The sequence below is a fragment of the Falco peregrinus genome, chromosome 1 (genome assembly GCF_023634155.1).
Source record: "Falco peregrinus isolate bFalPer1 chromosome 1, bFalPer1.pri, whole genome shotgun sequence".
NCBI classification, from domain to species: domain Eukaryota; kingdom Metazoa; phylum Chordata; class Aves; order Falconiformes; family Falconidae; genus Falco; species Falco peregrinus.
Genome location: NC_073721.1, coordinates 88588942 through 88614281, shown reverse-complemented (window position 1 = coordinate 88614281; position 25340 = coordinate 88588942). Strand labels below are relative to the sequence as shown.

Genomic DNA, 25340 nt, shown 5'->3' with positions numbered 1-25340 from the left:
AAATTTTTCACGTTTTGGTAGATTTTGTATAGAAATAGCTTTAAGTACCCAAAGCTTTAAAAATAAATATTTCAGTGAATATAAGATCTGATTAAGACACATAGTAATGAGAGAGGTATAAGAAAATTTGGTCAAAATATATAAATTTCAAGTGCAAAAAGAAACACCCTTATTTCTAAAGAGTTTAAACTGACTTTCTCAAAACCATTTCTCTTTCTCTAATAAAGCTAAAATACCAGCCTTTACATAGGCAGCCTCACTATTCAGCTGGTAGGGAAGATACATCTATTGCACTACAAGTACAAAGCTAAGAAGAATGCATAATATTTTATTTTCAAACTTATTTACAAAAAGATATTGCACCAATCCATCATCCTTTTTTCAGTTTAACATGTTAAGGAAAAGCCTATTATTTACAAAGTTAAAAACAGAAGTGCAAAAGCAGACTGAAAGAAACCAGAAAGAATAAAGTTTATTTAAATTGCTAAGTACAGTTTATTACCTGACCATAGTCCACATCCACTATGATCTAAAATAATTTGCACTATACATATCTGTAATTTCAGAAATCTTTGCATTTCTCTCTAAGTGCCTTATCTTTTACTCTAATCACCAGAAGGTCTACATAAAATGTAAAAGCTAACCATAGCTTAATAGCTTTATTTCTCCAGGAAAGTGATGCTCTTTGAGGTAAACTGAAAAAGCTACATAGCATTGTACATGTATTTGAAAAGTAGTGATAAATGAGGCATGATGGTTTTCATTCTTCCTAAACACCATGAGGAAAAGTTTGCTGATACTTCGGGACTGATGATTCCAAAGACACTGCCAGTCCCAATTACATTAGCACAGCATGTGGTCCTGTCTCAGTCTATCTGCCACTGGGACTGTCATGGTGCATTTCTGGGGTGTAGGTAAGTAGAACAATCATGACCCAGAGATGAAGCAATGCCTGGGAACAGAAAAAGAAAAGAATTAACTTACCAGCACTGATAAACATTGTTCACAGCTGCAGTAACTATGAGAGCCCTTAGTAAGAGCTAATAAAACCTAGTTTTGTAGAAATATTCCAATTAAATGTTTTTCCTATTATTCAGATACTCCTGAAAAAAGGATTGTTATTTGCACAATGAAATGTTAAGTCAGATTCTGAAGAAGCCATTTGTAGAAAACTAAAGACTTTATACAAATGGCAAAAATAAAGCAGCCTGATTTCCTACAGATTTATGTCCTCTGGCTTCTCTTTTCCTCCATGCCTCAGTAACTCCAGCTGTTTTCTCTGACATCCAGCCCCCAGCCAGCACATTATGTGATCTGCCTTGAGTGACTGGTAAGCCACTACTCCTGTGCCAGCTGGCTGATACCAGACTGTAAACCTGCCAAGTTCTGCTTTCCTTCTCCTTACTGACTTGAGGCATCCTTATGAACTCTGTAGGAATGTTATTTCTCATTCAAATTGGCTGAAACTATACAATTACAAGTTGCTGGGGGTGCAACAAGGGAGATAACCAACAGAATACATAAGTCACATTTCCATTTTAAAAAAAAATTATATATATATATATTCAAGTTACAATAGTCGGTCAAGGTTTGAACTGAAAAAGGGTAACTGCCACTGGCTGCCCAACGTACAGCTCCTACGCAACAATCATTGTGTTTCACTTCAGCTAGCTGCTTAGGCAGTAGAAATCTTCAGTGTTTTGGTACAAAGCATTTTATTCATGTGTTGGCAAGTCTAAGTGATGAACAGGAGGAAAGAGAGAAGTTAGAAACTCAACAGCCCTGTTCCTTCTAGTACTTAATAGGCTGGAAGAAGCAATTGCAGGGGGAAATTGTAGTTTCCTTTATTCGTCATGTGCCTGCTTCATATCCTGAAATAGTGACAGCTGTTCTCAAAAACCCTCTTTAGAAGAATCATTATGGCTTCTCAAACAACATGGTTTTTTTTTTCATTTCAAAGACTCAACTAGTGGAATACTTCCAAGCAGGGTAGCCAGCGCACCTGCCTTACCACAGGTCACTTCAACCGACAGACATCTGCCCTCCAGTGGGAAAGGGAAGAATTTCACTTTTATCAATTGCCAGTCTGACAATCTCATCTGGTATGGATGAGCAACTTTCTACTATTTGTTTAAGTCTAGCAGGAAAAACTTTTCTTGCTACTTTTTCAGCTACTAGAGAAGTGCTATTATTAAGACACTGAACAAAAAGTGAAGTGACAAATATTAAAAAAACCTGTAAGAGATGTCATCTTCCTAAATGCAGTGCACACAGGTGTGATGCATTAACCCTGGCAAACAGGTCACTATTATTCCAGATTTTACTATTAAAAACCTACTTTTACAGTCTTTTAAATGGTAGTTACATAAATGTCTTCAAGACTGCTATAACTAAGGATTCCTGGGAAAAACTGAAAACTGACAAGCAACATGACTCTAAAACACTTAGAGAAGTGCTATTCAGTCTGCTTTACAAAAAAATACATTGAATTGTTAATTATATAGCCTTATGAACATCAGAGATCTTGCAATTTAAGACTTATTACATAAATTAAACTTCTTTCTTTGAAGCAAGCTTACTCACCATGTAAATGATTACAAAGACTCTTGCTATTGGATACCGCCTTAGAAAGATTCCCAGCCGAATGCTACACAAGAGAAAACAAAATGCACGAGTTAACACTGAGCAATAAATTCCTGTTCCTCTCATTTCAGACCACAACAAACTCACAAACATCAGCTGATGTTATACACATGACTGTTTCTGACTTGAATTTTACTTCATGTATTCAAGACATTAAATGGAATCAGAAAATTCAGAATTCAGACCATAAAACATATTCTCCCAATTTTATCTGTTACATGCTAGGCTCAGAGTTTTTGAAAGAGCTAAGACTCAAGGGCTGTACAGGTATTTTGTTACCTCAAGAGCTGCCATGAATCTTTCAAAAGGATTTAAGCCACTAAAACCTTGGATTCCTTTGAAAACACTCGATAGATCATTTCTGTTCTTGAATTTCATTAGATAAAAAGAACATGGGGTTTCCAAGTTCACTACTACAAAGTATACTGCATTACATGCATGCACTGTTGCTCAGTAATGTCAGTTATAAAAACCCATCCGTGTACTGAAGTGGGTATGATACTGCCAAATGAAGTTTAGTATTAAAACAGCACATATAACAGGTCCCAAACAAGGAAATCCTGATATTCATCACAAGGAAATTAAAGTACCACAGAAGCACAAAGGACTTCCTATCACACTATCTTGCTTTCAAAGGATTAAAAAGTATTACCTAATTTTTCTCTATTGGTATTTAATTCAAGTTTTGGAGCAGATGTTTGTTGTGAATATTGACAATTAACCTAACTGCTCAGAAAAGGGATCAAAGCAAGTCTGTGCTGGATCCAGAATGATTTTTGTTTACCAATTCCTCAGACAAATTGTCTTTCAAGATAAACAGCCACACTGGGTCAGAACCCAAAATCTTGATTTCATCAGTATGCCTAAACTGGACTAAAAGAATATGTAAGATATTCCCCCACTAATACACTCTTACAGTGTTAGTCAAAACCTCTGAGTGAAAAAGGTAAAGATGGTAACGAAAAAGGTTAGGTTTCATTGTACATAGTTTAGTGATTCTCTTGGATCAAAATCTACAAGAGTGTTAGTTTAAATAACTGACTATAATTTGTAAAATACCAAAGATATTAATATCATAGGAAAGCACAAGTGAACTACATCAGTATTTGGTAATTCATACTGTACTTCAGCTTTGTTACTTTTTACTTCTACTTTCACAAAAGCAATTCAAAACAGAAGGTGTGCCACTTGAAACCTGCAAAAGGATTCCACAAACTACAAAATCCGTTCCCTTAGAACACTTACCTAAACTGATCTATACTACTGGCAGCTTTGCGAACTCTCCCATACATTCCTGCCATGTTGGTATCCACGTCACTAAACAGGACAGGAACATTACGCATACGGGCACCTATTTGAAGGGAAAAAAAGCAACAAAACCTCCTTAGTCTCATTAGATAACTGTATTAAAAAGATGTACAGAACTAATACAAAAATAGTGATTAATCTGATTTGTTAGTGCCGTTTTGCTGGGGGCAGAGGAGTGTGTCTGGAGGGCAGAATTCTTGATAAACTTGAAATCAAGTCAGATACTTGTTCAGCTTAGTATGATTTTAAAATTTGAGCTTACTAGATGAATGTCTTGACATTCAATTATGTAATAACAACTCTATTTTTAGGTGTATAAAATCATGGGTTTGATACTCTCAGTTTCTCCATTTGCTTTTATTCCTCATGCAGTAAAACTTTGATAGCATTTCCAATACTAACATAGATTCATAAAAATTCTACTTTATTAACATTCTTACTATGTATCAACTTCATTAAAAGAGATTCTCAGATGTTACCTTTGTGCCACTAAACTTAAGGTTACTGAAGTTACTTAAAAACAAGCCAAACCGAAATGTTTCAAGCCTGCTAGCTCTCCAGCTTTTTTTTTAGAAAGTCTTTCATAAGCAGAAAAATTAAAATCTGGATTGTGATTTTACACCTCTTAGTATTGTCCACTGCTGTTAAAGTTACTTACCATATATACAAAATTACAAACTTTGAAAAGTAACATCTTAAAACCATGGATCAACTGCTGAGGTTCTCCTAGAGATACAGGATGATTGCTACGCAGTACAGACAAACCAACCTCAGCAGAGCCACATTTTAAGCTGCTTTTCAAGAAAAACAGAAAGCATAGTTGAAACTGATTTCAACCAGAGCTCTGATCAGCTCTCAAAATGAAGTACCCCATTCTTGCTCACCTCCCAAACCCATTTTACAAGAGAATATTTATATCCTGCTTCTGACATTGTTTAAACCCCAGCAGACAGATTTATTTGCAACTGTCACAGGATTTGTCAATGTGATTGTTCCAATAGTGCCACAGTATCAAGAATTAAATTGGCTTTATTAAGTTTACTTAAAGTCATTTACACACAAAAAGGCGCTAAACTATTTATGATACTGGCTGCTGTTGACAAGGTCTCTGGCATAAGCTGTGTATTTTCAGCATTTTTTTTTTCCTTATAAACTCAAGACTTTCAAGAAAAGGTATGAGGAAATAGAGAAGCCTGAACTGCAGAAAGGAGAGAGTTTCAATATTAAATTTCCTTATTTACCTTCAGCACCATCAATGCCTGCCATATTAATGGCAGGTCCGTTAGTACTAGTGCCTTGGATAGCCTTCAGCTGTTGCTCAAGTCGTTCCAGTTGATAGACAAGTGAGTTTTTCTCTGTGCTCAGACTCTCTAACATGGTTTGCTTCTGAATTAGTGTTTCTGTCAGCTGATGAAGACGATTTTCTAATTCTGTCTGACTACTACTACTTAGAGCCTTATTTGTGAGCTAAAAAAGAAAGCAAAGAAAAAAATTTCAGTCTGACCAACTAACGTATTACAAAACACTAAAAATCTAAGCACTTAAGGATCCAAATTACACCACGGCAGAATTTTTATGGGATAATATTATCACAATGATCACCAGTGAACACTAAAAAGAAGAAACTTTATTTTAACAGTTTCTAAAACAAGATTTTACATGACAACAAACTATGTAAAAATGTATTCCCATGTTTTGCACCTCTAATTATATGAACATTTCTGTATAATCACAAGTTTGATCACAAAAATCAATGTTATATCTCAGAGCTGAGTTTAAATGGTAGGCATGAAAACAGCTAGATAACCGAGCTTGGCTATTGTACTTGCAACTTCACAAAATGAGCATGTAAAATGTTTACAAATGAGGAAGGAAAAACTCAGTGCAAACAGGGAGAATCTGATGCCATGCTACAGGAAAGCTTGAATGAAAAAAATGGTGAAAATGTGGGATACATTGCAGAAGAATTATGGAGCACTGAGGCAGAAAACATGATAGTTCTAGCAAATAGAAACTGCAAAGACAGCAAATGAAGACATGGATCATGTCGTTCAATTTGCAGAAAATATTTAAAGCAAATGGGAACCTCTAAATTAGCCATATGTTCAATAGCTCATCTATTCAGCACAGTCTTGGACCATAGCCACTTGTAGCATCATACCACAAAGATGTAGCTTCAATGATAAAAAAACAGAATCATCAGGAATCAAAAGCAGTGAGGTATCAAAACCAGAAATTTCCTGAGCCTGTTGGCAGACGATTCCTCTGGTAATGCTGGCTTCAGGACCACGTGCATCTGACCTGGTTCACGCATCTAATTTCTATCACAACACAATTTCCAAACCCTCTGACACTATAACTACACAGCTGGCTCTAGATTATCAATTTCTCTACAGACACACTACTTTTTGTTATGCTAAGATAATTTATACAAAACAAGGCCTATGCCTTTATGCTGTCCAAGGAGACTGCAGGGGCTCTGACACCTATCAGAAGGTTCCAAAAGGGATTAGACTGATTCAAAGAAAATAGGTCCATAAGCACACTGGTGGGACTTGATAGGGACTTAAACACTAATGTCCCTAAATCAGCTGCTGATGCTGAGCAAGTACAAGGGAGTGAAGAAAGTGGTCAGGCTCACATGCCGGCCCCATTGACACTGTCCAATATAAGACAGTGGGCTGGACGGATCACTGAGCCTGTAGGACATTATTCATGTTCTTAATGTTCTTAAGTCCCGTTAAAAGGATCTCATCAGAAAAAGCACATGCAATTATAAATTCAGTTATTTACTGCTTCATGGTTCCCCTCTTGTACTCCCTCAAAACTCTACTTTGTATTGAAAATAAATTCACTGTAACTCATTAGTAGAGCCTTAATGTTTCTTTTGTACAGTTTAATCAAATTAATGGTTCTCATTGCTGTTTTCATAACTGAAAGTGATGAAGTTATTTTCTATACACACACACTACCTGATTTCTGAGCTTCTGAATTTCTTCCTCTCTGTCTTTTATTCTGCTTTGCAAAGTATTCTTTGTTCGATACAATTCTTCTTCAGTATAATGGAGTTCCTATAAAATTTATCACAATCACAAGATTTTATACATACATGTATTTTGAGACACATTCTCTTACCTAGAGTTTCACAGTAGAACACAAGAAAACAATATGCTGCAATCAAACAAACTGAAATTTAATCTTATTTAAGTGTCTGGCTAGGATGGGGAGAGGAAAAAAAAAAAAAGGAATGGCTGAGTATGAAGACACAACGTAAAAGACCTACTAAATTCTTTTGTGGAGACTGACCTAATATAAATATTAATCCAGGCTATTTTACTAAGTTACACAATTTCATTGGGACATGATTTATCTTCCTTTCACTATTTATTATATTGCTTCCTTGAAATTATGCCAATAATGTAACTTGAGCAATTAGGAAATAACTTGGGAGGGGGTTATCTGTATTCCTAAAATAAACCCATCAATCCAAGATACCGTTTTTTAAAAGTTTTTAAAACCCCATGGCACAGCTACCTAATGCAGCACAACATAAAACTTCCTTTAAAAGTACAGAATAAACTAACATAACAGATGTGAAAGGGGAAGGATTATTAGTAAAGGACAACTTACTGAACAACAAATCTAACCACAAGTTTTGTTACTGCCATGATTTAGTGGCTATCTTAACTCCAACTTAAAAGAACTGCAAGGCTTCTTTTTTAAATTAAGACAGTCTTCAAATCACTGTATCACTCCAGCTGTCAGTTGCTACAGAAAACAGATATTCCTATTCTCTTTTCAAACCATCAGATGTACAAGAAATAACATCTCTACTTATTTTCCATCTTCAGTCTCAGAAACCTTATGGAAATAGTTCAAAGGAATTCCCAGACAGATCAGACCATAATTTTTTAATAATCAATGCACACAATTATTTTAAAAAGTACATATAAACTTATGCCATCAAATGGAATATTTCAGTTTCTGTAATAACTGATAATACCTTTTTTTTAAATATAGTTCACCTCACTTTTTCTATATGTAGTACTGAGTTAAAATACACCCTCAGAAGGGCAGGAGTAACACAATACAACCTACCATCTGCTTTGATATAATAAACATCAGCTATCCATCAAGAGCAGACCTCGACTTCTGCCTTTTAATTAGTTCAAGCTGCTAGCATCTCATTAAAATGTAATTTCTGGAAGGACAGATAATCCTACGATAAACTGTTCCTAGCAGGTACAGTGTATCCTGCTTTCCTCATTATTAAGTCTCTTTAACATGAGCTTTCTCCTACAGAGACATTTTTTAATAGGGTGCAAAGCATTCGTCTGATTCCTAGTGAATAATCCGTTTGTTCACATGAAATCAGTTTACCTTTTTCTTCCCCCTCTTTTCAGCATAAAACTGCTTAAATCAAGGGGGGGGTGTGTGTGTTCAAAAAATGACACAACCTGACAAAATTCATTAACATAATTTTATCTAGCAATTTGCCTCAAAGCAGTTTGGTAGTAACAACGTTTAGATTCAGGAATGAGTAACAAGTAGATCTACAATATAGCTATGAATTGGTATTACAGTAACATTGTTTTATGAGCTAAATTTTATGTAGAAATAAGAGCACAGGAAGTTCCACAGTAACCATTTTTAGTATCAGAGTCTCTTGATATAAATAAGTTACAAACGTTACTATATCACTATAGTTTGATTGTTCCCCTGCTGAATAAAATTCAAAAATCACAATCAATTTTGTGCATTCCCTAGGGTTATGTTTATTCTTTAATACATCAGCAAGATCTCTGTTTATCAGGAGTATCCAGAAGACCCTATCCATTGCTTAGTACCAGTTGAGCTTTGTTTGGCCTAGTGACATTAAAGTCCCCAAAAACTTCTTTGGAATACTAGACAAAAAATAAGCCAAATACTGTATGAGCTACTCCTTTATTAAGCCCAGCGTTTTACTGATGACACCACATGAAGTCTAAAATAAGGTCAATCAGCTTTCAAGAATTCCTTACCTGTTTTTGCCGTTCTAGTTCAGCTTCTGTCTCTTGCTTGGCCATTTTATGTGCTGCTATCTGCTCTTGTAGGTCTTGAAGCTGCTCTCTTACTGACTCAGCTTCACTTACCTGCTGAGTTTCCATATCCTGAAATAAACAGAAATGTTACCATTTTACTAACATTCAAACAATACTGCTATCCGTCATAGATAAGAACAACAAAAAAAGCTGTATCTGCAATACTGCTTCAAAGAAAAACGAAGGTGAGAGTGTATTGAATAAACAGCATTTGGTCATTCTATACAGAATATTTTTACTAATACAGTAATAAAATAAATTCATTTTGTGAACATTAAAAGCCTCCACTTCTTCCCTTCTACTGTCTAGATGCTAAAACTGTGTAAAGTAGCCTTGCGTGCAACTGCTGGGTTGAGCCAATTATGCCAGCAGATATCCTGGATTACAGTTGCTTCAAGGATTAGTAGCCCTTGCAGGAAAAGATACAGATGATCTCTACAGAAAACACCATGCTTGTTTGGAGAGAAATGCTTCCCTCAGAAGGAGCACACAGTAGTAGGCAAAGACAGCAGTGCTACCTAGAGTACTCCTCCCACAATGAGCTGAAGTGGTAGGAGAGAACACGGAAAGAAACTGGGTATCAACAAGCATTTGTCTCACCTTGAGCAAAAGTTGGCTTATTTTAATACTAGGTCAAATAAACATTAGAAACAACGTCCCTAAAGTATACAAGAAACCAGTCCTTTGTGCATGGTTAACTACAAATACATGCACACGTAATCATAGCTACCTGCAGCTCTGTTCTCATCTGTTGTATTTGCCCCATCAGTTTCTGTATTTCTTCTCTCTGAGTGTCTCGCTCATGTCTCAGTTCTTCTAGTTCCATTGTGCTTGTAGTATTGCTATCCAGGCCTTCAATACCAGAACCTTCTTTTAGGCTGTTTATCAACTTTTCTTTAGACTGAAATAATAAATCAATATATTATTTATAGCAGTATTTAACAAGCACTCAACTAGAATATGCCAAAACGACTTTGCTCTGAAATTCAAATGTAGACATGTGGTAAAAGAACTGCTTTATCTTTATTTTAGCCAAGTTAACAACGACCTTACAAATCTGAAAATGAAAATGCTTCCCTACTGATAATTTTTCTGACTTCTGGTATGCCATGAGACTGCATTTACTAAAAGCCTGTGTTATCTGAGGATGAGCACAGCTCTTCTCTTTAGAAGTGCCTGGAATGTTAAACATGTCATGGATAAAAGTTTTGGCTTTCCAGCTACCACAAGAGAGAAGATGGACACTAAAGACAAAACTGACCCTCTCTCAGTCCATCCCTTCTCCTGCCAACAAAGCCAAATAAGAACCAAATACAGCAGTAACTCTTCTGGGAAAGAGGATAAACCATTTAATTCAGTCAACCTTGACTCTTGCATTCAGAGTTCAACATTGACTTCTGATCTCATGCTTTTTGTATTTATCAAGATGATTTAAAATCTGTCGTTGGATATCAGACTAAATTAATTATTCTAAACAGAGACCTTTTGCTTCAGCATTTTTCTGCCTCTTATAAACAAGACTCACACTGACTAAGTTTGGACTTGGTATCTTTGACAACTTAGTAGTATATAACTCTGCACAAAATACCTGATATTGCCCGTGTTTATATGTTGATCACACGCAACCTTTCAGAATATGCACTTTCTTTGGTTTACACGTAAGTATCCATTATATGCTATGCTTCAGCCTCAAGCAGAACAGAGCAATATTCTTGACTCAAGAACACTGGGTGTGGAACAAAGTGTAGATTACCTCTGTGTATCTATCTGCCTAAGACTGGACTCGTGAATATGGAACACACTGACAGATGTGGCATACTAAGTGCAACGGTTCACTTGGATTTTTCTTTAAGTTCAGGACCTGAACTTCCATTTAAATTACTTAACTCTATCTGTAAACTTAAATTTGCAAAATGCACACTAGCAGCTGTTTCATATAGGTATCATTATAGATAGGCCCCAAAATATATTACAGGTCATGTTAAAAAAAAATCCACATATTAGATTAATCCAGTTTGATCTGTACACTTTTTAAGGTGTTATGCTTCAAATACTTTACAGAAATGCTTACTTGGAGTATGCGAGTAGCTTTCTGTTTATAGTCTGTCAGTTCTTGTTTTGCAGATTCTAGGTGGGTTTTAGTTACTTTGACTTGTTGCTGAAGCTCATCAGCTCGCCTCTTTTCATCTAAATACTTTCTTTCTGCTGCAGTTATCCCTTCTGCCAGGTTCTGACGTTCTGCTTCTGTTTTACTTAGACGAGCTGCAAACTCATTCTATTAGCAATAAAGAAACAATATGTTGTGTTTAAACAGTCTCAACTTTAACCTAGAAAGGGAAAAAGAAAGTTTAAAAGCAACTACGTGTCACAACACCTCATTATCTACCACCTCCAACCTAAAGACGCATTAGTGCTATGTGGAAAGAAATTCTGCTTGCTTAAGAAAGGGCTAAATAATCTCAGTAAACATAGGCATTTTCTTCCCTCACCAGAAATAGTGAGGGCATAGCCATCATCCTATTTTTCACATTTATTTGGTAAACAAAAAGCAAGCTTTCCACTCAAAAAATATTATCAAATGTAGTCTGTCATATTTTGACATATTTAAACAAAAAATAAACACCAAAATAAGATGCTGTTAAATATTTTTAAAGATGCTATTATCTGTAACAAAGATCAAGCTAAGTGTGGAAACCAGTCTCTAGCAATAACGTACTCACATCTTTACCAGAGAAGTGACTGTCCTGCTTAACATGCTTAAGCTCACGTATCAATATTGTGTAAGAATTTGTTGCGGAACAACATAGCATGGAAGATTAAATTGATTACTGATTTAGTTTTAAAACTTGTTTTAACATTAAAGTTAACATGAAAAAGCAGTAAACAATGTCAGCATCATTCCTCAAAAACTTTTAATCACAAAGCTTTCAAAATATAACATATAAGAGTAAACTAGCATCACAAGGATACTTAGCGCAGCAGACAGCCCATTCTTCCAAGCACTTAGTATCCTGAACAGAGACTGAAGTCAAGAGAGCACCACTGAAACCTCACAGATTTGATCTTAATAGTCTGAAACTGTTCCTTACTCTTCATATCTAACCTGCATTTGTTTGTAACTTTCTTGCTCTCGCTTGAGTGCCGAGTCTGCATCACGCAGCCTCTCTTGAAGAGTTTGAAGGGCTTGATTTTGCAAACTGCTCCCTTCACTATGGTCTTGTATTATCCTGAAAGAGCGATACACACATTAATTGAAAAAGAAGAAATCAAGTGTGATTTTCAGGTAGAAATACGACTACCTGGTTTTCAGACCAGCTTTTAAAATTTATCCAGTAAATTACTGAATACAGCTGATTACAGGTGTGAGGCCTGGAGTTAATGACTCTCTCATCTCCTCCCTGACACATATATTGGTGTATCCAATTGACGATTCATACCCCAGCACTGAGATAAGTCAGAAAAGTCTTCGTATTTGCGGCAAAGCAAATGCATTTTTGAAGACAAAAACATTTTTCCTGAGATCTTCAGCTTCAGGCCTCCGATACAAACAAATACTTTATACAAAATGAATTTCAATAATCGGATGACAATTGCCCCTAGCTAATGCTCATTTGCCCTGTTCCCATTGCCAGCTATGATATAGCAGGCTCAGAGAAAACTTTAATCCTTGTATTTCAAATACTGATACAATCCTTTCCCCATTATTCACTTCATTCTTAAAGAGACTGAATCATCTACCTTGAATTTTCAGACTTATTACTATTTGCAGAATTATGAAGTACCGTGATTTTTCACTCTGCAATGCTTCCAAAGCTTCTGTCCGAGCACTTAAGAGCTGATCAGCTTCTTGCAACCGTACTTTCAGCACAGCAAGCTGTGAATCCTTGGCACCAACAGCTTCTGTCAGATCATCAACTCGAGCTCGAAGCTCTCTAACCATCCTGTCACTCTTCGAATGGTCAACATTCCACTTCTCAACCCTTTCCCGGGATTTGTTCAATTCTACAAAATAAGAATTTTCTTTGAAGTTAATAAAAGTAGGTATTGCAAGGTCTTGTAAATGTTCAGAATACACCCATCACATTTCTTAGAGAAAGAAATTAAATACAACCAAACTGAAGAAACACTGAACTTTTACCAGCTACTGAGAAGTAACAAATGCCAGACTGGCTGTCAGATCATGACCCATGAAATCTTGCAGGTGATCCCAAACCAGCTATTTCATTCTGTGTCACACTGCTGATGACAAATTTTACCTCCTCCACCCCTTGCAATGGCCTACTGTCAAATAAGTCTGTGCGAGAAAGTTTTTGGAAACCTTTGCATAAAGTATCTAGTTCAACAAAATGCAACAATAAGCTCAAGCTAAAACCAGTTGAAAAATACAGCAGTGTTGAAAGGATGCCTGAAAACTTAGAGGCGTCTGTTTTTAATCAAACATCATATATTAAACTTCAATGGAAATTACAATTCTCTGGCTCATATGGTTACTTTGAAAAAAATGCAGTCCCTCAGTTGTATGCCTAACAGTAGGGGTTTGCTCAAAGTTTTATCATTTAAGTGTTTAATTTATATTCACATTTTTTATATTTGCCATTTCATTTGGCTTTGAAAAGGCCAGTGAAATCATACAAAAATACCAAATTTTCTATTTTTACTGTCAGTTTCTAGGCATCAGAGATTATAGCCAGAAAGCAGTCAGATTTTAAAGTATTTAAAGGAAATTACTCATTTACAAATAAGTATTTCACAATAGCTGTTAAAACGCAGAAAAAGTATTTTAATGCTGGTAACATTTGCTAACACTATTTGAATCAGATCAGAGTTTTGGTACTAACTTGATCGCATCATTTTAATCAACATTTGTGTTTTCTTTGTAGTTGAACAAGTCTTTTAGTTTCTCCCAGCTCATTATTCTGAACTGAAGAACCATTTTGCTTGGTAATTCATATACGCAAATGTAACCACAAAGATTTTATTGTAAATACAAAACACTAACACAGCAATAGCATTGTTTTCTAGTTCGCTAGCATTTTTGTAATGTTATAGCTGAGTTTCCAAACCACAGTACCTTCTTGTGTTTCTTTGGACCTCTGAATTAATGAAGCCATTTCTTGATTTAAAGATTGAACTTCATTCCGCAGCAGCTGATTCTCCAGGCGAAGATTGGATAGCTCATGTGACTTGAAATCATCATTAGCGGAAAGGCTAGGATTAGTTACTGTGCTTAGTGATGAATCCTTCACACCATTCCCTTGTGCTCCCAGTCCAGAATCTGAACTGTCTGGAGTTTCTGTAAAAGAGATGCAAGTTAGAACCAATATACGTATCTCCAAGTTGCTTTAATATAAACAGTAATTCCATGTTCTGCATCAGTGGTTAAATGTGTAATAATCATCATCATAATAGTCATAATCATCAAAATAGCTTATATTGAAATGGAATATGAAGGTGCTTCTCCCAACAGACTTGCAAAAAATAGGACTATTATACAGTATACATGCATCATGCAATGTTTTTGTTAATCTTGCAAGATAAGACATGGAAGTTATTTCTTATTACATTAATGTCAACTTTAGGATTTCAAAACGTTAATACTTTTTTATGACTGTGCTGCCCAGAGACGTCCTCAGAAGCTGAGACAGTAACAGAAGAGATTAAATATGCATAGCAATTAACTAAAGGAAATTTTAAAATGAGATCATTCTGGCTTTCTGTTAAGATTTTGAGTGCAAGGATGTAATTTAAAAATCTGTTCATTGTTGTTCAACAAAAATGTAAGTTGTTTTCATAGAAAACCTAAAATGTAACTCAGAGCCACACATTATAGTATCTTTAGCCTTTTAAGAATAATTTCAGTCAAAACATCATCTTACTAATAATTCTGTATTAATAATTCTCTCAAAATATTTTTCAAAAGTACTTTTACTATGAAAAACCAAGTGGCAGTGATTTGAAGCAGAAGCATGATCTCCCTCTCTCTAATGAAAAAAAAATAAGGTAGATGTGGTTAAAGTTTTCTGCCAATACAAACTATAATCTTCTAAATTATGGAAACCAAATGACAGATTTTTATTTTTCTCTCTCAGTGAGAACACTAAGGGAACTCCTGCCAGTATTCTGAACAACAGTCCCTTGCAGGGAAGGCGGAACCAACAGCCTTTCCCCATCATGCACAAGCACACACAGACCATCCTGAATTAATACTGTGAAATTGATACATGCACTGTAACAGCCTTGATTCCAGTGTGCAAATAGCTGGAAACTTTGCAGCAGTGTTAAGGTAAAATAACACAGCATGCAATGAGCAAACAAACAAGCAATCCAAAAATACTACTTCTGAATTTAATACGTCCCAGATGAGTAACTGCTGAAAATCCATGGGGACAGACTGCAATTAATTCCAAGCAAGACTGCACACAACATTATTAGCTGTTGCAACATTATTTACTTCACTCTGTGATCACCAACCAACCTGCACCACCTTCCTTGTTACCATTTCAACAGCCCCTACCACCGGGGACCCAAGGAGCTGTGGCAGATAATTCTGACCACCACCACACCAAAAAGTAGTAGCAGCAGCTACAGCAAGATTTCCTCCACATTTTCTCAAATCCCTTTCCTATTTTAATGGTTCTAAGAAGTGTCACCTTCTTCCTTTTGATTCATTTACACTATTTCCAAATTATCAGACAATTTATCCTCATTCCTTTGTCTGGAAAACTCAACAGGTGAATGAAATTAACGAAGCAAGAGATTAGCCATTTATACCACATATTAGATCATATCCATGGCAATGTACAAAGCACAATGCTAATCAGTTTTGTGCTAAATGCTATACAAAACATTTAAATTACACCTATACATCTATACAATCAACTTTGAAACCAGCATGCTATAACTGTGTGCTTCCTCATCTGGCAGCTCCGCAATGCAAACTCCACTCAAAAATCCCTCAGAAGAAAACTTCACAGGCCACTCTGAGCAAAACATGTTCTTTGAGCACCAATCAGCAAGGCCATATAGTCAGGCCTAACATATTTCAATTAGCAGCAGTAGTAGTAAACCTTACTGAAAAGTTACAAAACCAGAATTACAAAAACATTCCCATCTTTAGAAATGATCCCTTTTTTAAACCTAAAACTTTTCAGCATATTTAATGCAGTAAGTAAAAAACTGGCATTTACAATGCTTTACATGCTCAAAGTACTGAATAAGTAATAAAGTATTCTAACTACATCATTAATAAGATAACCATTGGCTTACATTTTATAGAATGAACAACAGCAAAATAGTACAGCAACAGCAGTGAGTATAGATCAAACAGTCTGATAGAGAACACAAGCTCCTGATGCTTCCCAGCCACACCGTCCTTCATGTTAACCTGAGAATAACTCCCAACTTTTGACTTATCTGGCCTGGAGGCTCTTTCAGGTGTCTGGATTTAGAACTTTTTTTTTTTCTTCACATTTGCAGTAATGAACTACTTTTAGCAAACCTGAAGGCTTTATCTAGCTCTCTCATGTCTGTAGCTCTGCAAAAGCCTATCCACATCCAACTTCCCACTCCGCAGGACAAGCAAGTTTCACAGCTTACTCCAATGGTGGAACGTAGAAAACCCCACATCACCTCACATGGTGCACTGTGCAACAGCCAAAACCACCTACCAGCTGGTGAAAGTCACTCACTCTCCTAGGTGGCAACAACAGGCAAGGGCCCCCGAGTGATCAAACAAATGCAGCAGCGCCTGTGCTTCTAAGTGGGGATGTACAGGGGCGGATGCAAGGTTTGGTCATGCTCAGGGAGGTCAAGGTGAACAGTAGCAATGAGGTAGACTGAGAACACAAAAGCTTTAGGTATGAATTATGCAGCTTGTCAAATTAGCAGAGTATCTAAGATTATCCCAGAGATGAAAAAATGTTAAAGACTCTGCTGTATTCCACATATCTGACATACCACTAGCACTAAATGTTTCATGAAGTGACAGTAAATCCATTACCTAGCCTTACCCTAGACATACTTGGGTTTTAAATATCTCTACGTTCAATACTATTTAACTACCGTTGCCTTGGCTCCTGATGGAATTATCTTCAGTAGTTTTTGCACTCTGTGTACTGGTAGACGCAGAACTAATGCTTGAAGTCCGAGAATGATTTTGAAGAACAGGTGCCTTGCTCTTCTCTTTTTTAGGGTCCATCCTTCCATTAGGCTCTTTCTCTGAACTGTTGAGAAAATCAAACAGCAACTCATCATCAGGTTCTGCCTTTTTTCTTCTCACAAAATGTGAGACAGCTCTGGGTGTGGAAACACTTTCTACTGGAGAAGCAACCTCCGAAGATGTCCTACGTGTTGGTTTAACATTTGCTGTTCCTTCTAGGATTGTGGCCTTTTGTTGTTTAATATTATCAGCTGCCGAAGAGATGTAGGCTGCTTTGGATGATGCCTGGTATTTCAGTTCTCCAGTATGCTGGCGCAGTTCAGAATATTCATTGGCAGAGTTCAAATTCTTATTATCATAAATTGCACTGCTTGCTGTGTCCTTCTTGCTCAGAGCTGATGCAGCTCCTTGATCAACTCTGTTGAGTAGATCCTCTGCCTTTCCAGCAAGATCAGCAAGCCACGACATGATGGATGTCTGTTGATAAACTCCATAAAATTAAAATTTCAGGACCACACACTGCAAAAGACATAGAATGATTACAAATCAGACTGGTGTTGATGAGGCAAGATGTATGGGTTACCTAAACAACTACTGTGTTAATCTATTAGTGCTGTAATAATTTTAATACTTTTCTCCTACTTGCTTGGTATTTGGCTGTTTTGATAACTGATGGAAATGAACCAAATCAGTTTCTGAGGAAAACTGTCAAAACCAAGGCTGAGCCATTAGACCACCATGTTTCTGGTATCAGCACCTGCTACAGAGCATCCAGCCTGCCACCCTAACAGAACATGAGGCCTACTCACTCCCAGCTGAAATAAACTAACGCAGCTGGAGGTCAAAAGCAGCCAGATGCTTATCACAGGAACAGGTAACAACAACGCCTTAGTGTTTGGCCTGTAGATTCATAATCTGAGTCAGACAGAGGAACTTCTCCCCAGAAAACTGTGAGGCCTGCTGTCCCTTTTGTGACATTAGCGGGGCGAGGGGGGAGGCAGGTGCGTGCCTACACTCGCCCTAAGGGCTGCGAGGCTACACAGGCCACGCTGGCCTCTAGCCCGACTCCCGGGAAGGGCTCGCCCCCCACCCCCCGCCCAGGACAGCCTTGTGGAGGGTCCCTTGGCCGAGTACAGCCACAAACGCAGAGGCAGGCGAGGCCGGGCTGGAGGGCGACACCTGGGGTGGCCGCTGCCCCCCTCCGCGCCCCCCCCCCCAGCACGGCCGCCTGCCTCCGGCCCTCGCCAGGCCCGGCCCCCCGCCCCACCCGGCGGCCCTCGGGAGCGACGTAGGCTTCAGCACAGCCCGGCCTCACCTCCTCCCAGCGCGGGGGACCCCCGGCCCGGGGGGAGCCGTGAGGGGGGCGCCGGGCGGCGACTGTCCCCGCGAGGCCGCGGGCGGGCTCGGCGCGGCCCCACCTTCCGGCAGACGTGGCGGGCGCGCAGGCGCAGGCGGCGCCGGCCCGTGCGTGCGGTGTCGCGGCGCGCCGAGCCCCGCCCAGCGAGGTGGGCAGAGCGCGGGAAGTGCTGCGCGGGAGCGAGAGGCGTGGCCTGCCCCGCCGGGCACCGCCCGCCTTCGCCTCGCCTACACTGCTGCCTTGCGAAGGCAGGAGGAGCTCCAGCCCCGCTGAGGGAGGGGTCAGGGAAGGGCTGTGCAGTAGCTGTTAAAAACAGCGAAGTACCTTTCCTGACACGGGGTTCAAGTATGGTGGCTGCTGAACAGCAGCTTGACCTGACAGAAGCTGTTTCACTGACTCAGCCCCAAAATGGCGGCTGAACCCTTCAGGGTGGCCTTGACCTGCTCCAGGCCAGGAAGGCCCATCTCCGTGTCTCTGCAACCCTAGTCAGGATGGCAGACCATTATACAGGCCACCTAGGAGGAAAAAAAAACCAAAAACACCTTGGCCTTGATATTGCCAATAAATTATAGGCGTTTTGACTAGAACAAAATACATGGGGCATTTTATGTTCTGTTTACCACTCAGTGAAGATCTGAAGGGAACGGCCTGATCAAGGGCAACTATAACATACCAAGGAACATGGGACCCACCCCCAGATATTAAACGTCCACTCCATCCCTGCACAACAAATACAAATACCCAAAGGTGTCCTTTTAACCTGGATTCACAAAACTTTATCACAAGCTTTAATGTCCAGGTCCATCCTTACCCTGTTGGAACAATCCTTCCCATACATTTGTCCTGTATCATACTGCTAATATCACCTTGTTTCTGCTGAAAATACCTGAAAGGTGCTGTGCAAGTAAAGGTGACTCTTACTTGGGTAACAGACAAATATGCTAAGGTTGTCTTAACGTTTTTTTCAGATTAAGTTCACTTATCTTAGAAGAGACAGTTGAGGTTCACACAAGGGTTTCCCACATCTTTAGGGACTCCTTTATAAGAGAATACCCTGAGACTAGTACAGAAAGAATCTAAGCTCTAAAGCCCCAAATTTTTCAGTCTTGAGTTACCCTACCACAAAATCTTGCAGGATTTTCTGAGGCCGTTTTGTGATAACCAATTCAAGTGGCCCATTTTCCTTTTCAAAGCCCCATGATTCGGAGGTTTGCATGACAGAAAAAGAGCACTTGTGCACACTCAAACCAAGGGACTTGGCATAAAGAATGTGCTTAGCAAGCCTTTGGGATAGATATGCACTGTTGGGCAAGTTTTTCCTCCCCTCAAAGAAGAAAAAAAAAAGACTTTAAAAATTACTTTTTGAAGTGAAAACTTGTAACATCCTACAAGGAATAAAATTCTGGTCCAACGTTGAATGATACTTAGGAATATTTATTATCATTAATTATATACAAGGAACATTCAGGAGGAAGGAAGAATTCTGTTTTTCCTGACAGATAAACAAGAGACTTTTACTATGGCTTTGTGTGTATGGGGTTGAAGTAAACAGCAAGTAACTTTTAGCTTATTTCAGAACAGTTTTTACAGTTGAGTAAGAAGAAAAGAATATTTCTCCTGTGATATTTTTCATCTGTCTCGAAAGTTACTGTACTCTCAAGCTGAAAGGGGAAGTGGAGCCCCAGACATCTATTTTGCATATTAAGCACATGATGGTGAGGAAAGAGGAAGAAAAACAGGACTTTTGTTGGAAGGTTATCTCACAACCTCAGTTATCTGACAGGTCAGCTAAGGCAAAGCTTGCAAGAGATAGTTTCAGGAATATGGCTGACGCCACATGTAAAAGAATAAGAATGGATCTTTCACAATTGCTCAATGTTGGAACACATTGGAAGTAATAAACCAAATGAATTTACAACTTTCAGCTTCTACATCATGTGACTCAGCTGCACATAATAATTTCAATTAATGTGAATATATCACCTTCTCAGACATTAAGAAAAAAAGAATTCAGGACACTACAGAAGTCCAAAAAAATGTAAGGTATCTTCTCTTCATGTAGTACTTAAAACCCTAACAACCAATGTCACTGGTGTGGGATGGGAAGCTCATCTAGACCACTCAAATTAATCATAACATACTACAGCTAAAGGCATTTGTGGTATGTGGCAGGATTGTTTTTAAGTGTTACTGGTGACATCTGTTCAGATTTCAACAGGTAATGGCACAATAAATTTTCATGTAAATCAATAAGAAAGAAGAGGGGGTTTTAGGAGATTGTCTTAATTACAAATTAAGTCTAGTTTTATTCCACTTGTTTGGTCTTAAAAAAACCCTTAATGGAAAATTTACAAGTGATTCTGAGTGTTTGAAGTATTAGATCATTGAAGACCAAAATTACGTGAACAGATCTATTCCCAATGTTTGAAAGAAACAAGAAGGGCCGAAGCCAATGTCCTACATTATCTCTGTTTTTTTACAGAGGATATAGACAAAGCATATTTCAGTCAGAAAATATCTAATTACATCACTGCATCTAACAAGCTTTTCTCTGCATTAGAATCTGAACACCTTTTTAAGAAATACACCCACAGCAGAGATACATAAGCAGCAAGTGGAATTCAACACACATTTTAACATATCCTGTTCCACTTTACAGCCACTGCATGGTACTTGTTTGACTGGATCATTGTACAGTTGTAATCTAGTTTAGATGAATAAATGGTTGGAAAGAAGTCTCTTTTATTCAGTGTTATATAGGCAGACTCATAGTTCCACATCTGAACTGCCCACAGCCTGAGAATTACTGGTTCTCGCAGATGACAGGGTTATTTACCTTGAAGTAAATTCCATGGCAATCCTCTTTCCTTGTTCATACAAAATCATAAAAATTGGGATCCCATACTGATAAAGGGACTGAGTGAGAGTGGAGGTAACCCAATACTCCAAATCCTGTATAGATTTTATATTGAATTGTTGGGTTATAGAAAAATTCCATACAAGCAATCATGCTTTATGTGTAACCTGGAAAACACACTTACTCCCTCTGAGTGCTCTAACAAAATGTAGTAAGTTCACTACAGTTTTTACCCATATTTAATGTCTCCCAATATATGGTGCGTAATCTTTGCAACTGCCTGATGTTTGAGAAGACAAACTTTACTTACATCAACACTATTAAAGTTTGTTCCATTTATATTTTCAGAATTGCCGATAGTATCAATTTTTTTTTCCATCTACAAAATTAGAAAAAAAAATTAAGCAGAATGTTAATGTTTTAGACTCTAAATAATACAGAGAAATCTAGAGTAGTGATACCTCTTTTCTTGGTGCTTCTTTGAGGACTGTATTTTTATTCTAATAATTGCTGTTCTCAGGTTGCAAGGATTTGTAGGGTTTCAGGGAAGAAAGAGGAAGGAAAGAGAACCTACTGCCTGTTTCACTGACCTATTTATAATATCCCTTATGTCTGCTGTATTGACAGCTGCTTCCAAGCATCCTGTGATTGCTAGGCTGAGTGGGGAGACTATTTAATTCTGTCACAAGGGTCATACAGCTTCATTAAGTACCACTGAAAACTTTACAGGTGTCTTTTTAATTTACAGGTGCCCTCACCAGAGTCCAGGCCCTGATCTGACATGCTACACAGACTGCTGCATAGTTTGGAAGGTTCTGGCTGCACTTCTCTGTCTGCAAGCATGAAAAGTAAGAGATTCATATCTAACTGTAGGTGAAAAATCAGATTCTCTATATAAAGCCTTTAGATCCCTATTCATATTCAAAGTAAAAGTAATTTTTACCAATAACACACATTCATTTTGCCTATTATAGCTCTTATCATAAGGATATTTAAATAACAAAGCTAGGAAATAGCTGTCACAATAACTATATCACAGCAAGATTAAATAATTTCCTCAAAATTCATAGCAAAAAAACAATTGGGGCTTGAGTTCTGAATTTTTTAATTAAAAAAGAGGCAGGTTTTGCAGTTGACAAATTATTTCTTTTTTAAAATTACCATTTTCCCCTTTGAGCAGGTTCTTACTTTTTTCATTGTTCATGAAGAGAAATTGTTAGGTAGCAGAGGCAAAACAGATACATAGCTACATGACTTGTTCTTAGAAAGTTAATTATTTTCTTCTCTAAGTATATTGAAATAGGGCTTTGGCCTTTTTTTCTGTATTGAAATGTGCTGGGAAACATAAAATTTGCAAAATATAGCAACAAAAAATAAAGGTTGGTCACATCATCTTAATTCAGCCTTCTTTTGCATCTGTGTCATGATACACTATTACACAACTACATACCCAGGCTGAAGTCTTTGCTTCATGCAGTATAATGAAAATATGCCAGATATCATGGGTTGAAAAAAGAATATGATGGTCAGTGGATGAGTTGTCATTTAAACTTTTATTTTATTCTCAACATTCAGTATGTGGCCTCACACCATTCATCACTTAAATGCGTCTGTGAATAAAATGGTATGAACTTGCCCTGTGACTTTGTATGACTGTTGTCTGTGATTTTGCAAGACTCTATATGGGCAGAGAAATCAGTTGCTGCAGGAAAGGCGAAGGTGAAAAGTTACAGCTCTCATGGTTTCTGCCCACGTCCCTGCATGTACTCTGTGGTAAATGAAGGTACCTAACCTCTTCCTCTGGCTACCTTGCATAATCTCACCTACACTCTCAAGTAAGCCTACATTAACTCAAGCTGTCCCATTAGCCCATGATACATGGTTCACACACCTGCAGCCTCTGAGGCAAGTGGTGTTACTATGTCACATTCCAGATGGAGAACCGAGGTACAGCAAGGAGGAACTGAAGAGGAAGTCCTCTTCCGTGCCTGAACAGAGCAAAGCAGGTTTGGTCTGGTCAAAATGTGCAAATGTTGGGAACGGATCATGCTCATTGCTAATGAACTTTTCAGAGAATTTTAATCACCAGCCTTCAACATATTTCTGGGGTTTTAAGGTATGTAACTTGTCCAGATGTGACTGGCCTCTCACAAATACAGCAAAAAGTCATGATTTGAATGTAAGAATTCCTCAGGGTTATATTAGTGCAGCTGTGCTAGTCAAAGCACCAATCGCTCCCTGAAAATGATCAACTGCAGGTGATGAGGGAAGGTATGAAAAGCTATATTCTCCCTGGGATTTTGACTTGGGGACTTCCAGAACCAGAGGTGGTGTCTTTGCATTTAAAAGACCTTCAAAGATCCTTTTCTTTTAATTTCTTTAGTAATTAATATCATTTTTAAAAGCATACAGGCACAAGAGCATCTCGACTAGAGAATTTATAAACAGAGACACAGTTCTGTTTCCTTTTACACACATCTTTTGTTTTTCTCAATATGGCTGAATGATTTAAAAACTGAAAATTATTTGAAAGCAATTCTTCCATAACACCAAGCAGTATTTTCCAATACTGGAAAATATTAGGGAAAACTGACAGGAGTTTGAGGAGGACTTTTTAAAGAGCTCCATTTTGACATGAAATGATGGAAATTCTCAACTCTTAAGTCCTGGATGTAACTGTTGGTACACGAGTATACACAAGGTGCAGGGTGCCATGCAAAGACCCAAGCTAGGACATGGGGCCCACTGACAGCTGGGGTATTTGAAGTTAGGCCACTGCTCGTTTACACCCTGGAAAAGTTGTTCTTTCTTCACTGTTGCATTCTCACTTCTGCATCAAAATGAAATCCACAAAGTTAGGTTGTGCTTGTATTCCTTCTCCCACAGCATAAATCAACTGTATTATGCACATAGACATTCTTTCTGTTGTTACTGCTTTTCTTTTCTTTCATTACTTCTGTTTCTTTCTCTTCCTGTAAATAAATCATGATGAAACTTTTCCTGCAGTGTCTTCACTATCTTATTTCCTTTCTCCACATGCAAATGACAGAGCTAGCATATTATTCTTCTACTGAGAAACAAAGCCAGCCCTCGTAGATGTTGCCAGAGACCAAAAGTGCCTAGTGACATTAAAAAAATAGCAACTTTGAGAATATAAATTCTGGAAAGTAAAATCCCATTTGAGGATTTGGGGGGTTATTTGCATTCAACCATATGACTCTCTTCATGCATTTTCATGGGTTACTTGTTGAAAAGAACTCAAGATACTCAGAATAATTCTCTAGAAGGGTAGAGGTCTACCTCTACTAAGAGGACACAATTTGATGTAATGAATGGAGGGCATTTCTCTCCTTTCTTTTTCTGATACTTATTGAAGCTTGATAAGGCAAAACATGTGTGTGAAAATGTTTGAAAACAGGCATTTTTCAATAAAAAGATTTAAAGTAATTGAACTATTTTGCTGTTCACCTCTGTTATATCTGGCTCCTCTTGCTATTACTAATTTGATATTGAAGATGTTTCTCCTTTTTCTTTCTCTCAGTAAAGAGACATATTTTCCCTGTTGGAGACAAGTATAAAAGGTCTTACCTATCCTGAAGACACCTAAGTTTGCATGCAGCATGTCTCTAGGAGGAGTTTTTTACTAAGAAACTGTTAATCTTCTGCGCACACGCTCTCACTCCTGCAGATGAAAACTCAGCAACTCCAGTGCAGTATAGCTGCCTGAGATCTTACTAACCGCTCTCAGGAGAAATGACCTGTATAGACTACAAGAAGTTTTGAAAAAGAGAGTTAACAGATCCAAGCCTGACATAAAATTCAGCAGGCTGCCAGCACAAAAGGCAAGCGAAGCTGGTGATGTGGGTGCCGGGTGAAATGTCTTCACTGGGCCACTTTGGTAATTTCCTGGTTTAACTGTGAATTACATGGATTAAT

The 25340-nt window shown here is 37.9% G+C and overlaps 1 protein-coding gene across 1 annotated transcript; it reads right to left on the bottom strand.

Moving 5' to 3' along the window:
* Positions 1-308: 308 nt before the first annotated feature.
* Positions 309-18656, bottom strand: GOLGA5 (golgin A5). The gene is made up of 13 exons (XM_055814679.1): positions 18506-18656; positions 17094-17709; positions 14104-14325; positions 12815-13034; positions 12136-12259; positions 11104-11307; positions 9763-9933; positions 8973-9101; positions 6924-7022; positions 5193-5418; positions 3889-3994; positions 2584-2647; positions 309-952 (listed from the first exon to the last, which is right to left on the bottom strand). Exons 2-13 carry the CDS (start codon positions 17656-17658, stop codon positions 872-874), a joined length of 2211 nt encoding a protein of 736 aa, XP_055670654.1. The 5' UTR covers positions 17659-17709; positions 18506-18656; the 3' UTR covers positions 309-871.
* Positions 18657-25340: the final 6684 nt, after the last annotated feature.

What these genes read in the sequence shown, in the direction of transcription:
- GOLGA5 (XM_055814679.1), bottom strand. Translation starts at nt 17,658, where the DNA reads ATGTCGTGGCTTGCTGATCTTGCTGGAAAGGCAGAGGATCTACTCAAC. An exon ending in GTCCAAAGAAACACAAGAAG is followed by an intron (nt 13,035 to 14,103) that starts GTACTGTGGTTT and finishes CTTATTTTGTAG; the next exon opens with AATTGAACAAATCCCGGGAA. An exon ending in AGATGAGAACAGAGCTGCAG is followed by an intron (nt 9,102 to 9,762) that starts GTAGCTATGATT and finishes TGTTTATTTCAG; the next exon opens with GATATGGAAACTCAGCAGGT.